Source organism: Schistocerca gregaria, chromosome 11, assembly GCF_023897955.1.
Source record: "Schistocerca gregaria isolate iqSchGreg1 chromosome 11, iqSchGreg1.2, whole genome shotgun sequence".
In the NCBI taxonomy this organism is placed as follows: domain Eukaryota; kingdom Metazoa; phylum Arthropoda; class Insecta; order Orthoptera; family Acrididae; genus Schistocerca; species Schistocerca gregaria.
In genome coordinates this window covers 77,294,345-77,311,368 of record NC_064930.1, presented here as the reverse complement: position 1 = coordinate 77,311,368, position 17,024 = coordinate 77,294,345, and the positions used below count along the sequence as shown (strand labels likewise).

General features: G+C 36.5%; 1 protein-coding gene across 1 annotated transcript in view; it reads left to right on the top strand.

The window, feature by feature from the left end:
- LOC126295032 (plasma membrane calcium-transporting ATPase 2-like) overlaps nt 1-17,024 on the top strand; it is a 606,942-nt gene that overhangs the window by 533,647 nt on the left and 56,271 nt on the right. Inside the window, exon 18 of the mRNA XM_049987282.1 lies at nt 6,538-6,740. Within this exon, the coding sequence (XP_049843239.1) occupies nt 6,538-6,740 (203 nt within the window). The remainder of the gene's footprint in view (nt 1-6,537; nt 6,741-17,024) is intronic.

Here is a 17,024-nt window from a genome sequence, read left to right as displayed (position 1 = left end):
ATTTGAGATTTTACCAGTTTGTTTTGCTTAGCAGTAGCTCCACTTATGTTTACACATATAATGGACATTTCCACAAAATTATTACTATACTTGATATGGTCTCTGAATTGTTCAGATGTATCACAAAATGTACTATCTGTATCAATCAAACAGTTACCTTGCCACTGATCAATCATAATTTGAATGTAAGGACACCAAAAATCTGAATCATCTTCTCTGCTGTCAGACATTTGATGCAAAAGATCACTTTCAGTTTCATCAAATGCTACCTCCACAATGTCTTGACAAGGTTTTATCAGCTTTACTAGTACCATAGCATTCCTTTGTTACTCATGTTATCAGGTAAAGATTTTAACACATTGAATAGATTTCATGATACAACTAACATCATTTGTTACAGAGGAAACACAGAACACATTACAGTCAAAATTATGCTTCCTGCTTAGACCCTCTTTCACTTCATTCCACCAATTGGGATACAAATTCTGACTAACCACAGCTAACATTTATTTATAATCTGGTCCCAAATGAACTTCAAAAAGTATTCACCTTTATTCTCCAGGCTCACAGATACCTCACTTTTACTGTTTGGATCATTACTCTGCTTTGACTGGACTGGTATTCCATGACTCTCACTTACAGCATCACATACTTCACTTACATTACCTGTATTGTCAACATCATTCACAAATAACTCTCAAACTTTATTATTCTTAAACTCCGCAAATACTTGATACTCATCATCATATTCCTCAAAAATTACTTCATCAACAACATTACTAATAATACAAGTCTCATCTCCATCAAAGTCACTTACCTCACCTACATTCACTTGCAATAACCCACCCATTTCAGACTTACCAACCTCAGCTCCCTCACAGCTCTCATTCATATCTACATCAAAAATACCACCTAGTTCAGATCCAATACAGTTGTGGTGGCGATGAAATCGACACCAACATCGATATGCATTCATCTTTGGACTCTAAGCTTATCTTTGGCTGTTCTGCCATGTTCAGTTCAGTTCTTGGTGATCCTTGTATGTTAAGGTTAACAAATGAACTATTGCTAAATGGGTGTGATTATTGGTGCAACCAACCCGGTAATCCTCCTCACAGTCATCACCCGATTTACACACATCAATAACACTGTATTTTGACCAAGACAAGAAATCCTTAGTACATACCACATCAAAATATAAATGAGGAATCTGATATTCCTTCTCTTCAATTTCAGTTACATGTGCCATATCATTAACACTATTATTATCGTCTAATTGCACGTGTAACTTGGGAGATCCTGTGGTTTTCATGTTTCCTCACCCCAAAACTGTGGACCTTTATTGATGCAAACTGCCGTTTTCCCAAGTAGTTACTTCTAAGATTGTTGCTTCTATTAAAATTCCCATGGTTATCCCCATTATTCCTACCCTGCTGATCTTCAAAATTTCTCTCTATTGACACTTTGATCCTGATAGAAGTTACCATTATCTCTGTTTCTGTAATTACCTCCCATTGTGATTTCTATCATTCCGATTATTATGGTACATACTTCTTATTACTGCCATATCCAGCCTGTCAACATATCATAAAAATTGCTCAATGCAATAGTCAAATCCATGTACTAAATCCCAATGCAATTTTTCTGGTAATCTCCTTTTACGTGCATCAATCAAGGTCATTTTGTCAAATGGTTTGTGAAGGTGTGCTATTTTTTAAGTTGGTTCTTACAAAATTCTTTCAAAGTGCTGTCCCTGTTCTTATAATTAGGACCATTCAAAAATTCACTTTTAAAAACTTAAAAAATTCTGATATGTTTCCTACTGACTTAAATTTAAATCTACCCATGACACAGCTTCACCTCCAAGACATATTTCAAGAAATTTAATTTTTTGACTGTCATTCTTGCCTGATACAAAACTAACTATGCTATGGTGTAGAAAATCCACAGAATGTAAATTGTCTGATGGAAAACTTTTGATAGGACTGTTGGACCATGCAATACCATTGTTTGCTTAAAGACTTTGGTTCAGACAAATTTCCTGAACTGCAGATTTTTTTTTTATCTATAGCAGTTACTTTAGTTTGCTTATTGTTTTTTACATTAAAAACTTTTTGATTTAAACTGGCAATATTTTGTTCCATTTATTATGCTATGCCCTTCAGTTCAACTCTGACATCATAAATATTCTTTGTTTCACTGACTCAGTTACAAACTCATTTTCCAAAACAAAAATGTTATTTTCTGAAACATCAGTTTTTCATTCACATTCTTCACCTCTCTGACAACCCATTTTTTAGCTCTGAAACTTGATTACTAAATTGATCCATCTGATTTTGTACCCTGTCCAACTTGCTATTGTTATCTGTGTTCATTTCCTCTATTTTTGCCAAAATTAACTGCAAAATATCATTCTCTTACTGTAGCTTTACTAACTACAACTTCACTTGGTTCAGACATGTCCTGACTGGATCCTACAGCTTTCATTTCTACCGCACTCCTACCTTCATCACTATTCATTTTGTTTACAAGCACACACATCCACAAACAAATTAACTTCACAGATAGTTTGTACTTATCCTTCCTTTTCGATGTCCGTGATTGCAGATGTAAAGTCCTCTTTCATTCAGTCCGATCTGTCATTATTGGTAGTACATCATCACTGTTGGTATGGCTTGCTTTGTTGGGCAGTCATCTTTATTTTTCTTTTTTGCTTGATGTGACTGGAAATTTATTCATACATAAATTGTAAGCAAAATAAATCACTTTCTTTTCTGCAATAAACTTTATTATGAGTCAATTATTCTCAGACAATGCCCACACTTGTAATCTATCCCTCCATTTTATTGTTGCTACTGTCCACAATGGGGGAGTCTTTTCAGAACATTTGAGAGGAGTAAGATTTACAATAAACTTTTTACTTATCTTTTTTTGTACAGTTGGTTCCAGTTCTTCATGTCTAGGGGTCTGATACCTGAAGCTGAAATTCTCACATATTAGGTTCTCATGGTTCAATTGATCTAAATAATTTTGAAGAATGTCTTAACAGAATTTTTGTTTTCACAATAATTTCATGTCTCACATTTTATTATATCACACTGTCTTTTGAATTTTCAAACAATGGAATTTTCACATTCACAAAGCTGAAATTAAACTGTTCGTCCAAAATACAAGATGTACAACTTTGCTTCCACCGTTTTTCCCCCAACACTTGAGGCTTTAATGAAACAAATTGGTTACACATGTATCATTCAAAGTATTTTCCATCGCTGGCCACTACTTTTTCCCATCTCTTGGGCAGTGTATGAATCCTGCATCAAAAAAATTGTTCGTCTTTTGAAGCAGTCCATGAATCGATCCAATTTGTGACTTCATCATGAGATCAGAAGTGTTGGTCAGCCAGGCCATGCTCCGTTGATCTAAACAGGTGATAGTCTGAGGGAGCAATGTCTGGAGAATATGGTGGGTGGGGTAGAACTTCCCATTGCAATGTTTCCAAGTACATTTTGTCATATTTTGCAACGTGGGGTCGAGCGTTGTCATGCTGCAAAATCACTTTATCATGCCTCTCACTGTATTGCGGCCATTTGTCTTTTAATGCTCTGCTCAAACACATTAATTGTGATTGATAATGAGCACCTGTGATTGTTTCACTTCGTTTTAACACCTCATAGTACATGACACCATGCTGGTCCCACCAAATGCACGATCTTGGAGCCGTGAATATTCGTTTTGGCCGTCGACGTGGAAGCATGGCCAGAATGTCCCCATGATTTTGCATTTAGTGTTATCATAATGAACTCATTTTTCATCCCCGGTCACAATGCAATGCAGAAATCCCTTCCATTTTTGCCTCTGAAGTAACTGTTCACAGACACACAAACTCCGTTCAACGTCTCTTGGTTTCAGCTCACACGGGACCCAAGCCTTGAGATGTTTTGAAGTGGCTTGCTTTGTCACTCTCACTACTTGTGCCAATTCTTCTAGAGTTTGACGTGAGTTTTCATTCAGCAGTGTCTCCAATTCTGCATCTTCGAAAACTTTCTCTCTTCATCACTATGCCGGTCTATGACGTTAAAATCACTGTTCTTGAAGCGTTGAAATCACTCACAACATGTTCTTTCACTAATAGCATCCATACCTTATGTACTTGAGAGCATTCAGTGACACTCAGCTGCTATTTTATTCATATTGAAACAAAACAGTAACACCTCCCCGCAAATGACGAGAATCAGGCACGTAAACTGACATTTCCAATCAAAAACAACTTTATGATGCAACCACAAATTAGCTAATGTTTCAATGAGGTTATGTTGACTGAGGTCCAAGTTAACTGCCAGACATCTGCAATTTGTTTCTTTTTATTACTGTTATCATCACCTATCAGCAGATGGCGGAAGCAAAGTTGTACACTTTATACAAAAATACATTCAATCGCATCAGAGGCATCCTTACTACAACTTTACTCTGCAATAACAACAATATTCTAAAGACCATTAAATTTCAGGCATACAGCTGTGCAAATAAAATTTCTTCCACTGATATTTCGGCTGTGTATCATCTGGCCATCCTCAGAGTGAGTCGCAAGACTGACAACCAGGTGTCGAGCGCAGGCTTATATGCTCCACTGTGGCAGCAATGCGCATGTGGGTCACAGATGCTGGTCGGCAGCAAAGACATATCTCACTCACGCACCACCTGTGGCAAACGTGTACACACATTCGATTCGGTTATTGATGTATGTTCAGCATCGTGTTACCATGACAACTTCTCTGTAGTTTAATTACTCCAAGAGTTTTTGGATTCCAAGCTTTGTCCAAATTAAAATCATTATCTCTATTTATTAAATTATTAGCTAATCTAATCCCTATAGCTTTCTTGAATAAAGAATCCTAAATGGAAGAGGTGGATGTCAAGATCTTCATATCACTGAAATTCATGGAATAATCTGTGTCAGTACAATGTTCAACCACAGCTGACTTGTCTGGTTGTGATAAGCATGTATATCTTCAATGTTTCACACATCTCTCATGAACAGTGTGTGTTGTTTGATCCATGTATGGCTTCTCACAATTTTCACAAGGAACCTGATACCCACCCGCTGAACGAAGCAGAGCTGAATAAAGCTCCAGTCTTCTTAGGAGGCAGGAAGATCAGCTTAACTCAGTGTTTCTCAAGAATATGGCGTATCTTTGAAGAAAGAGCACCAACATAGGTCAGAAACACACTTGATCTGAAGGAATTACTATCTTATTCCCCATCACATAAGTGCATCCTGGGCTTTACATTGAATGCTCTGCGAATTTGTTGTGGAGAAAATCCATTCACTTTAAAAATGCTCTCGGGGTATGTGAGCTGTTCTTGCAAATTATCTCTATCGGATATACAGTGCGCCCTGTGCACTAAGGCCTTAAGGAAACCTATAGACTGTGAAGGATGATGGCAGCTACTGGCATGTAGATATAGATTTGTATGTGTTGGTTTACGATATACAGCATGTTCTAATGTGCCATCAACTTTACTGTGAATGACAAAATCCAAAAAGGGGAGTCAGCTATCATTTTGTATTTCCATAGTAAATTTGATACTAGCATGGACAGAATTCAATTGCTTAAGAAATTGATGTAATTTGTACATCCCATGTGGCCATACTACAAATGTGTCATCCACATACCTTCAGAAGACCGTTGGTTTAAAACTTGCAGTATCCAGTGCCTTGTCCTCAAAGTCTTCCATAAATGAATTAGCTACCAGAGGGGAAAGGGAGCTCCCCATAGCAACCCCATAAACCTGCTCATAAAATTTGCCATTAAACAGAAAATAAGATTACAACAGCACATGTTCAAATAAGGCTGTGATATTCTTATCAAAATGTTGGGTGATAAGAGATAAAGAGTCTTTTAAAGGTACCTTGGTGTACAATGATACCATGTCAAAACTAATGAGCACATCCATACTATTTAGCCTGATATTGCTAAGTCTCTGAATAAATCTTTCTTAAAAGACATCATAGTCGCCATTGACTGTATAAAATATTTATTGTTACAATTGCAATTTTGGCCTTATGGCCATTTTCAGGTAACACTGCAAAGTTACATTCTGTCAGAATATAAAACTATCTGACGTGAGTACATGTCATTGTCAAAATGCAGCCTTTTGACTGTGAGAGTCCCACAAGATCTGATGAGTATGACACTTATCACATTGTAATATGTCGTTAAATCACTCCATTGCAAAGTGACTCAAGTAACATAAATTATAAATTACATTCTACTTGTTTTCTGTGACCTCTTGCATTTTGTGGGAAATACTGCCGGTATTTAATCAAAACCAGTTACAGCTATTCACGTAGACACTTGCGCGTGATTCTGTTGAAATGAATTTATGTTGCACTTATGTGTTCCATACATCACATGTTTCTGTGGGCCTGACAATTGCAGCAATGTTCATTGGTTCAGTGAAGCATTGTTGCTAATGGTGACTGCTAATTGTTCACTCCACTGTCTTGCTGTTTCAAGTTTTATCTGTACGTTACAGGAGATAAGCTGTTGGATATCCCATCAGGCACAGGGAGTCATGAGCCCACTGAGCATTTTACAGTAATATTCAATACATTTGTAATGATGGCTCTGTTCAATGAAATAAATTCCCGAAAAATCCACGGTCAGATGAATGTATTTTCTGGAATGCTTCAAAATAAAATTTTCTGTGGCATCTGGATTTCAACATTCATAGCTCAAGTAAGTTGTGATTTTGGTTTCTCTGTTAACTAGCCATCATTCCTGATTCACAAAAGGAGTTGAGTGTTTGTATAAATAGAGAGTCGTAAAAGAATACTTATATAAGTCACTCCGAATTACAACCGTGCATAATAAAGCCTAAGAAAACTCATGGGAATTTGAATGTATTTTGTTTGTATATAATTTCAAAGTTTATGTGGTGCAGTCAAGTTGTTGGGCACAATTTTCATTGCTCACTGTTTGTGCACCAACCACACTGAAAGTCGAACAGACTGTGCACCACCAGAAACTGAAACATCTCAGAAATTTAATAGCAATAAAGTTGTTATGTCAAATCTTGTGAACAGTGGATATTACTTTATTCATAGCATTATGTTTAAGAATACTGCTGCTCCAATTTCACCTCCTCACGAAGGTGCAAGCTGGCAGCAGATAAATCCACTCTTCAGCCAAAGAATTTATGTATTTAATAGAAGTTTTAGAGTATCTGAAAAGCAGTTGAAAATAAATTATGTGTTTTGAAATACACTTTGACAGACAAATTTTATGACTTTTAAAACTTTTTAAATGATTTTTTATAACAATTAAAATGCAATTACTCATGGTAATAGTACTGTTATGGTGTAACGGTGATGCCATGGGGCATGTACATGACCATGTTCATGATGGAGATAGGCTGCTGAATATGACTGTGGAGCATTATGGAATTTCATTAACAACTAAAAGTCCTTGAATTGGCACACTTCAATGCTTCACTTGGTGTCAGTTGATCATTAATGGTTGGTGTGTAAGTTTTAAATGTACTCCACTGAAAATGTTGTCTGTGGTTCTTTCCCTTGCTAGAATCCTGAAAAAAAAATTTAAATTGAAATTTTAATTTTACCCAATTTTTAGTTTGTTAATGTCATTAGGCATTGTTGAGCGTGTGTTTTCACAAAAAAATGCACTTTCTAAGTATTATTATAATCTGTTTATTAGCTAACAATAAGAGCCCTTCATTACCAATCCATTCTGTGAAAACTGTACATCAACAGCACTTCCCAGTCTCACAATATTTGTGATGTATGTTTATTAAAATTTTATCAATTTACATTGTATTCATAAGCAATGTGATAGCATGAGTAGAACATCAATCTCTGTTACAATCTTGCAAAAACTCTATTAAGTAATATCTGTTAGTTTCCATTTCTTCATCTACTATACAGTACATTGATTAAAATTAATCTTTAGTATCATACCCTACAGGTTTCCTCATGTTATAGTACAAATGACATGACAGTATAAATCATTGTCTTATCCTCTTCTAAGCTATGGTCAGCTACTCAACTGCAAAGGCTAGCTAATTGCAAATAGTAATCACATTAGTCACAAACTATTTTATAAGCAGGGATTCGGCAGCTGCTGAAGGACATGATAAATGTAAACACCACTGAAAGCTGGTAAAACATGGTTTTAATTGATCTCAGAATTGTTTTCATGACTTGCAGTTGTATCATCAGGTGCAAACTACATATTTCAGAACTGAAATGTAATTATAAACTGTATTGCAAATTTGTGCTGTTATAGAAATAACATATGAATACTTAGACTCATAAAAATTATTACATTAATCTGTCAAAGGTGAAGCCAGTATTCTTAGTCAAGGTACTGCCATTCTGAGAATGTTGTCAGTTTTTAAAAACAAAAGTTAGCTAGGAAGGCAATCCATGTAATACCATCAAATAATGTTACCAGTTAGATCAAACCAATATGATGGCCATTCATTGCATGTGCAGATGGTGTTGTTGTTGTTGTGGTCTTCAGCATCCTTCTGAATCTGCTTAGTGTATTCATCTCTTGGTCTCCCTCTACGATTTTTACCCTCCACACTGCCCTCCAATACTAAATTGGTGATCTCTCGATACTCAGAACATGTCCTACCAACCGATCCCTTCTTCTGGTCAAGTTGTGCCTCAAACTTCTCTTCTCCCCAATCCTATTCAATACTTCCTCATTAGTTATATGATCTACCCATCTAATCTTCAGCATTCTTCTGTAGCACCACATTTTGAAAGCTTCTATTCACTTCTTGTCCAAACTATTTATCGTCCATGTTTCACTTCCATACATGGCTACACTCCATACAAATACTTTCAGAAAAGACTTCCTGACATTTAAATCTATACTCATTGTTAACAAATTTCTCTTCTTCAGGAACACTTCCCTTGCCATTGCCAGTCTACATTTTATATCCTCTCTACTTAGACCATCATCAGTTACTTTGCTCCCCAAATAGCAAAACTCCTTTACTACTTTAAGTGTCTCATTTCCTAATCTAATTCCCTCAGCACCACCCAACTTAATTCGACTACATTCCATGATCCTTGTTTTTCTTTTGTTGATGTTCATCTTATACCCTCCTTTCAAGACACTGTCCATTCCATTCAGCTGCTCTTCCAAGTCCTTTGCTGTCTCTGACAGAATTACAATGTCATCGGCGAACCTCAAGGTTTTTATTTCTTCTCCATGGATTTTAATACCTACTCCAAATTTTTCTTTTGTTTCCTTCACTGCTTACTCAATATACAGATTGAATAACATCGGGGGAGAGACTACAACCCTGTCTCACTCCCTTCCGAACCACTGCTTCCCTTTCATGTCCCTTGACTCTTATAACTGCCATCTGGTTTCTGTACAAATTGTATATAGCCTTTTGCTCCCTGTATTTTACCCTTGCCACCCTTAGAATTTGAAAGAGAGTATTCCATTCAACATTGTCAAAAGCTTTCTCTAAGTCTACAAATGCTAGAAATGTAAGTTTGCCTTTCCTTAATCTTTCTTCTAAGATAAGTCGTAAGGTCATTATTGCCTCATGTGTTCCAGTATTTCTACGGAATCCAAACTGATCTTCTCCGAGGCCAGCTTCTACTAGTTTTTCCATTTGTCTGTAAAGAATTCATGTTAGTATTTTGCAGCTGTGGCTTATTAAACTGATTGTTCGGTAATTTTCACATCTGTCAACACCTGCTTTCTTTGGGATTGGAATTATTATATTCTTCTTGAAGTCTGAGGGTATTTCGCCTGTTTCATACATCTTGCTCACCACATGGTAGAGTTTTGTCAGGACTGGCTCTCCCAAGGCTGTCAGTAGTTTCAATGGAATGTTGTCTACTCCCAGGGCCTTGTTTTGGCTCAGATCTTTCAGTGCTCTGTCAAACTCTTCACGCAGCATCGTATCTCCCATTTCATCTTCATCTACACCCTCATCCATTTCCGTGATATTGTCCTCAAGTACATCGCCCTTGTATTAGACCTTCTATATACTCCTTCCACCTTTCTGCTTTCCCTTCTTTGCTTAGAACTGGGTTTCCATCTGAGCTCTTGATGTTCATACGAGTGGTTCTCTTATCTCGAAAGGTATCTTTAATTTTCCTGTAGGCAGTATCTATCTTACCCCTAGTGAGATAAGCCTCTACATCCTTACATTTGTCCTCTAGCCATCCCTGCTTAGCCATTTTGCACTTCCTGTCAGTCTCATTTTTGAGACGCTTGTATTCCTTTTTGCCTGCTTCATTTATTGCATTTTTATATTTTCTCCTTTCATCAATTAAATTCAATATTTCTTCTATTACCCAAGGATTTCTACTAGCCCTCGTCTTTTTACCTACTTGATCCTCTGCTGCCTCCACTACTTCATCCCTCAGAGCTACCCATTCTTCTTCTAGTGTACTTCTTTCCCCCATTCCTGTCAATTGCTCCCTTATACTCTCCCTGAAACTCTGTACAACCTCTGGTTCTTTCAGTTTATCCAGGTCCCATCTCCTTAAATTCCCTCCTTTTTGCAGTTTCTTCAGTTTTAACCTACAGGTCATAACCAATAGATTGTGGTCAGACTCCACATGTGCCCCTGGAAATGTCTTACAATTTAAAACCTGGTTCCTAATTCTCTGTCTTACCATTATATAATCTATCTGATACCTTTTAGTATCTCCAGGATTCTTCTATGTATAAAACCTTCTTTCATGATTCTTAAACCAAGTGTTAGCTATGATTAAGTAGTGCTCTGTGCAAAATTCTACCAGGTGGCTTCCTCTTTCATTTCTCAGCCCCAATCCATATCCACGTACTATGTTTCCTTCTCTCCCTTTTCCTACACTCGAATTCCGGTCACCCATGACTATTAAATTTTCATCTCTCTTCACTATCTGAATAATTTCTTTTATTTCATCATACATTTCTTCAATTTCTTCATCATCTGCAGAGCTAGTTGGCATATAAACTTGTACTACTGTAGTAGGTGTGGGCTTCCTATCTATCTTGGTCACAATAATGCGTTCACTATGCATTCCTATTTTCCTATTCATTATTAAACCTACTCCTGCGTTACCACTATTTGATTTTGTGTTTATAACCCTGTAGTCACCTGACTAGAAATCTTGTTCCTCCTGGCACCGAACTTCACTAATTCCCACTATATCTAACTTTAACCTATCCATTTCCCTTTTTAAATTTTCTAATCTACCTGCCCGATTAAGGGATCTGACATTCCACGTTCCGATCCGTAGAACGCCAGTTTTCTTTCTCCTGATAACGACGTCCTCTTGTGAAGTCCCCCACCCGGAGATCCGAATGGGTGACTATTTTACCTCCGGAATATTTTACCCAAGAAAACGCCATCATCATTTAATCATACAGTAAAGCTGCATGCCCTCAGGAAAAATTACGGCCGTAGTTTCCCCTTGCTTTCAGCCGTTCGCAGTACTCGCACAGCAAGGCCGTTTTGGTTATTGTTACAAGGCCAGATCAGTCAATCATCCAGACTGTTGCCCTTGCAACTACTGAAAAGGCTGCTGTCCCTTTTCAGGAACCACACGTTTGTCTGGCCTCTCAACAGATACCCTTCCGTTGTGGTTGTACCTATGGTACGGCTATCTGTATCGCTGAGACACGCAAGCCTCCCCCCCCAACGGCAAGGTCCATGGTTCATGGGGGAGGGAGGGGGGGGGGGGGCGGGCATGTGCAGATATGTATCAGAAAAAGGAACTGTGCTGAAAGCTAAAATCAATTTCAAAGATATATCCCCTAATGTAGTTAATGGTGGAGATAGTCCAACACAGTAGAATAAACCTGGCACATTACATTCTTAACAGTCTCAAACCAGGCACAAAAAATGCAATTTGCAAAAGTAGGCCCTGTCTTCATTGGCCACCTGGAAACACTTGACTGCTGCATTAAGTAATAACTGTCATGTGGACACTCAGTCGCAGTGTACACATGACTAAGAACACTGGGTTACTCCCTGACATTAAAAATATAATAATGAACATTCTTTCTTGTATATAGTTAACCATACAAGCAATCAAAGTTTGTCATAATATTTTAATGCTTTAAGTACAACTGACACGTGTTCTGTATACTATCTTTCTTTGTATATAGAAACTTCCACTTCTTCTGGACTTCTTCTTTTCTATGAAGAATCACAAGATTTTTGGCAAGATTTGTGGTACTATGTCTGTCTTCCCACAGGTGTGAGATTAATGCAGATTTGTAATTTGTTGGCCATGTTAAAGATCATAATAACTTTCAATTATTTTAGATTTGGAAATGAATTTTATTTGCAAGAGGAAGGTTTAGCTATGGGTTCATCACTCACCTATTGATTGACTAATATTTCTATGGCCTATTTCGAATGAGACTTTATGACAAAATTTCCTCAACTTGCAGATAGACCACTTCTGCAGAATAAATATGTGGACAGTGTGTTCAGTTATATGGTGGCAGCATCATAGAATGTGATCAGTTTCCATTGGATTTAAACAGTCTGTATAAAAAAAAATACAGTTCACTTTACAACATACAGAGGATGGCACTTTGTGATTTTTCAGCGTCTCACTGACTTTAAAAAATTAAAAAAAAATCTGTTTTGAGATTTACAAAAAAAAAAAAAAAAAACTGTGACAGCAGGCCTGATTATTCATAAATATTTATGCCACCAACTTAAGCACAAATGTGTTGCATTTTGTACTGTGCTTTTGTACTGTGCTGAATCATATACATGAAGTTCCCTTTCAGAAGATGCCTAAAGCGAAGAATGTGCACTCATATAATACATAATACCCTGCTAATCAAACAAAGGAAAAATCAAGGATGGAATGTAACAATATTATGAGATGGAAAGTTGTCACTCACCATATATCAGAGATGCTGAGTCGCAGTAATCAAAATGGATATGAAGTAGATTTTATTAACGCAATTAGTAAGGGTATATTAGAAAAGGAAATTGTTGTCTCCATTGTGAGATCTAAGTGGGATGATATAATACTTCAGTGAACTGATCAGACTAATGAAGCAGTATTTTTTAGTACAACTACCATATTTAGGTTCCATCTTAGAGAAAATTGCCTGTTGTATGGTACACAGAGAATGAATTTACATTTCCACAGCTCTTGAAACAACTGCATGCTTGATATACCATATTCTAGGCTGTCACTGACACACAACAGTCACAAACACCTAAGTCTGAAGTTATATAAGAAACTGCCACAACCTGTTGAAACTTTAACTCTCTTTAAATTTAAGGAGGCATTAGACACATGGCTCAAAAATAAAGCATACTACTCAATTGAAGACGATCTTGGAAGTAATATGGAAGGAATGTATAAGCAATGAAATAAAGTAACTATCATTAACCAAATGTATAAAACCATATATTTAATTCTTGAATGTAAACTGTATAATGATTATTGCTGAAATTGTCTGATTAGTAAGAAGTTTATGTATTTATGTACATGTAAAATGATGTTGTGAGTGAAATGTACAAATTACTAACTACTAAAAAGATGTATGTATATGTATACATAATGTATAATGTAAAAATTAGTAACAACTATGCTTTTATGAAATATGTAAAATGTATTTTGGCAAATCCAATTGTGTGGTAAATATGCTGAAAGGCTAATAAATAAACGTATAAACATATCCTAAACATTGTTCCTGTGTATTTCATTTCTTCTAACCTGAGTGGAAATAGTAGACATAAAGAAAGTGCTTCCTGTAACAAGTATAATGTGACAGGTGTTTACTGTACTACATGCAGCGATTTCTTCAAAAAATACACAGGAAAAGCTCACAGGTCCATCAGTAAGAGGTTCCAGGAACATCTTAATTGAACAAATTTGAAATCTGCATTAACCTTGCACTTATGAGAAGATGGGCATGGTATCACAAATCTAGCTGCAAATATTGTAATCCTCCATAGAAAAGAAAGAGGCCATGCTTTGAATCTATTGCAAGAAGTGGAAACTTGTAGATACAAATAACATAATGTGTAGAATACATTGAACAGTCAGCTGCACTTAAAGCATCATAATATTCTGACAAACTGTGATTTTTGTACAATTAACTAACAAGAAAGAGTATTCAGTATTATATTTTTAATGTAAAAGAGCAACCCAGTACTCTCAGTCACATGTGCATTGTGACACAGCATCCACGTGATAGTCATTATTTACCTTGGCAGTTAGTGTTTCCTGGTGTCTGGTGAAGGCTGGGCTTACTTTTGTAACTTGCACTTTCCATGTGTGGTTTGAGATGGATAAGAATGCTTTGCACCTTGTTTATTCTACTTTGTACCTAACGTGTTTCATCCTTTCCACCACCAATTACACTATGAGTTTTATCTTCAAAAATGGTTTTAGCCTTCTACACTGTTACTTTTTCCTATAGATACTTGCACATGCAATGAATGTCCAGTTTATTGGTTTGATCTACCTGGTAACATTATTAGATGTTATTACATGGACCACTTTCTCAATTTTTCTTTCTTGTCTACTTTTAGAGCTCCATACCTCATCCTGTAACAATGGAGTCCTTATAGGATCATTTTGTTGCCTGTCTGTCAAAAACCATTTTTCTCAGGATTGGGTGGACGTAACAAATTGAAATTTAATCTCTGTGTGTCCATCTTTATAGCGATGGTCATGGGACTTAGCTGTTCGATTGATGATATCCAATTAAACACTGTGCAGCCATCAATTTTCAATCTTATTTTATTAGGCAGCCAGTTTCTGCACTTTATTACGTCATCAATCAGTCCGTGATGTTTGAAGTGGTCACTGTAGTAAGTAGATATCTAATGATACCAGTATTACTGCCCCTGCTTTGATCACAAGCGAGTTTGATTGTTCCTACACATCGGTCAGAGGTCTCAAGATGGCATAATAAAGCACCAAAACTGGTTGCCTCATGAAATGAGGTTGAAAATTGATGGCTGAACGATGTTTAATTTGACATCATCAGTTGAAATTTGTGACACATTGTAAGGTCTATAATCACATGACAGTGTAATAAATGTAAGCTTCTAAGTCAATGCAATCAAAAGATATGTCCATTTATGTCACATATTTTGATACTCAGAAACTTGCTCATCCAAACCTGTTGTGTATTGCCAGGTGAACTAGAAACATGAAATGTGTGTGGCAGGGAGCAAGGTTTCACAGTACAAGTAAGGGGAAAAATCAGAAAATTTTAAATTTGCAATTATGTCACATGAAAAAAAATTTCTTTTGTCATTTTTATCGAACTTCAGATTTAAAATTAAAATTCAAACAATCTTAAATATCTAGTAATTCCCAGGACTGATATCATGCCAGTATCAATGTTGATAACTGGCAAAATTTGTAAACACCCTCAATGCACGAGTCCTACTTACACTTAAAAATAAATTGACTCTGTTCCCAGAATGTTAACATTATTACTAAGAATGTTGATCTCAGCTATGAAGGATTAATTTAATAAATTTAGTGAGTAGAAGTCTTCAAATAATCTTTCTATAATATCACAAATTTGCAATACAGTTTATAATTATATTTAATTTCTAAAAAATTTATGTTGCAGCTGTAAACCATGAAACTGGTAGTATAGTTGTGAGCAGTATTTTCTTTAATCAGTCACATTACTGCTTAATAATTATTAAAGGTCATGTTGTTTTAGCAGTGACAAGCGGTTTTTCTTATTTTACTATGTGTTCTGATGATAGGTCAAGCTTAGTTTGAAGTTTAATGCAATTAGATAGATAAAAATTCTACTCACCAAGTTTCAACACACATAAAAAAAACCTTCTGGCTGAAGAAGGGACCACTGGCTCTGTAAGCTTGCCAAGTAATAACCTTCTTTTATGTGTGTGTTCTGCTGCTGTATGGTGAGTAGACTTTTTATCTATCCAATTACATTATTATATTTTCGAAAACTGACTTTTTTTTTTTTTTTTGTTATATTAGTTTTTCGCATGACGGAGTAAAGTGAACAATCGATATGGAGTGAGTTCAATCATTGATTCATGAATAACTGTGATATAGAAACTAAATTTATCTTTGCATTGGACAATGTGACCTATGTTTTTATGTTCTTTGGTAATCACTATGTTGTTGAAATTTCTATTGGGTGTATGGGTGAGTATTCTATGTATTGAGAGTAAATACAATAAAGTGTTGTCTATTATTATAGTTGTGTGTATTAGAAGTGGATGCAGAATTCCCCTAAAGTGATGAACTTGTACTGAACAGTACATAACATGTTCAACTGTGCGCACAACACAGTGGATTCCAACACAACGGCAATGAAGACAGAGTGCTGCAGTCCGCCATCTACCAGCAACAGTAAGCTGCAAACATCTGCTCTGAGTGTCAGCACAGGCTCAATTAATGACAACAAGAATTACAACAGAAGCATTGCACCTTTCCGGCCTACCAGGGTGCAGTTTTGGGTAATACTTAACACTTGTAGAGATCATTTTACGGTTACATGGACTCGTATCTGATACGTAACAGTTTACAGTGATTATCTCACAGATGGAGTTAACTGTGATCGACCAGTCAGGTGATTGTTTATGTCGACAATCTTATGCTGTGTTTAAAAAAAAACCTACTCCAGCATTTTGTGCTACCACCAGAATCAAGGTTACAAAAACTTATTGAGTGTAAAATGTGTCAGCAACTCCCCATCCCAAGTGCTTCATTTGTTACATGCAGTGGCAGGTAATGAACTGCTATCAGAATAGTCTCTAAAAATTTTCTGGCTTTGAAGGCTGCCACGAAACATGAGACCCATTCTTTGTGCTTTTACAGATCTCTCCTTTGATGAATTTCCATGCAAAGTGGATGCTGTCACAATTGCGGGGGGATAATACAACCTGTATCACTGTGAATGAGGTTATGGCTGCACATTGTAACCACAGCTTCAACAGGGAGGCCCAACACATGTTTTGCAGCAGCATAGACACAAGACCCGTGAGCAGAGCCACGTATG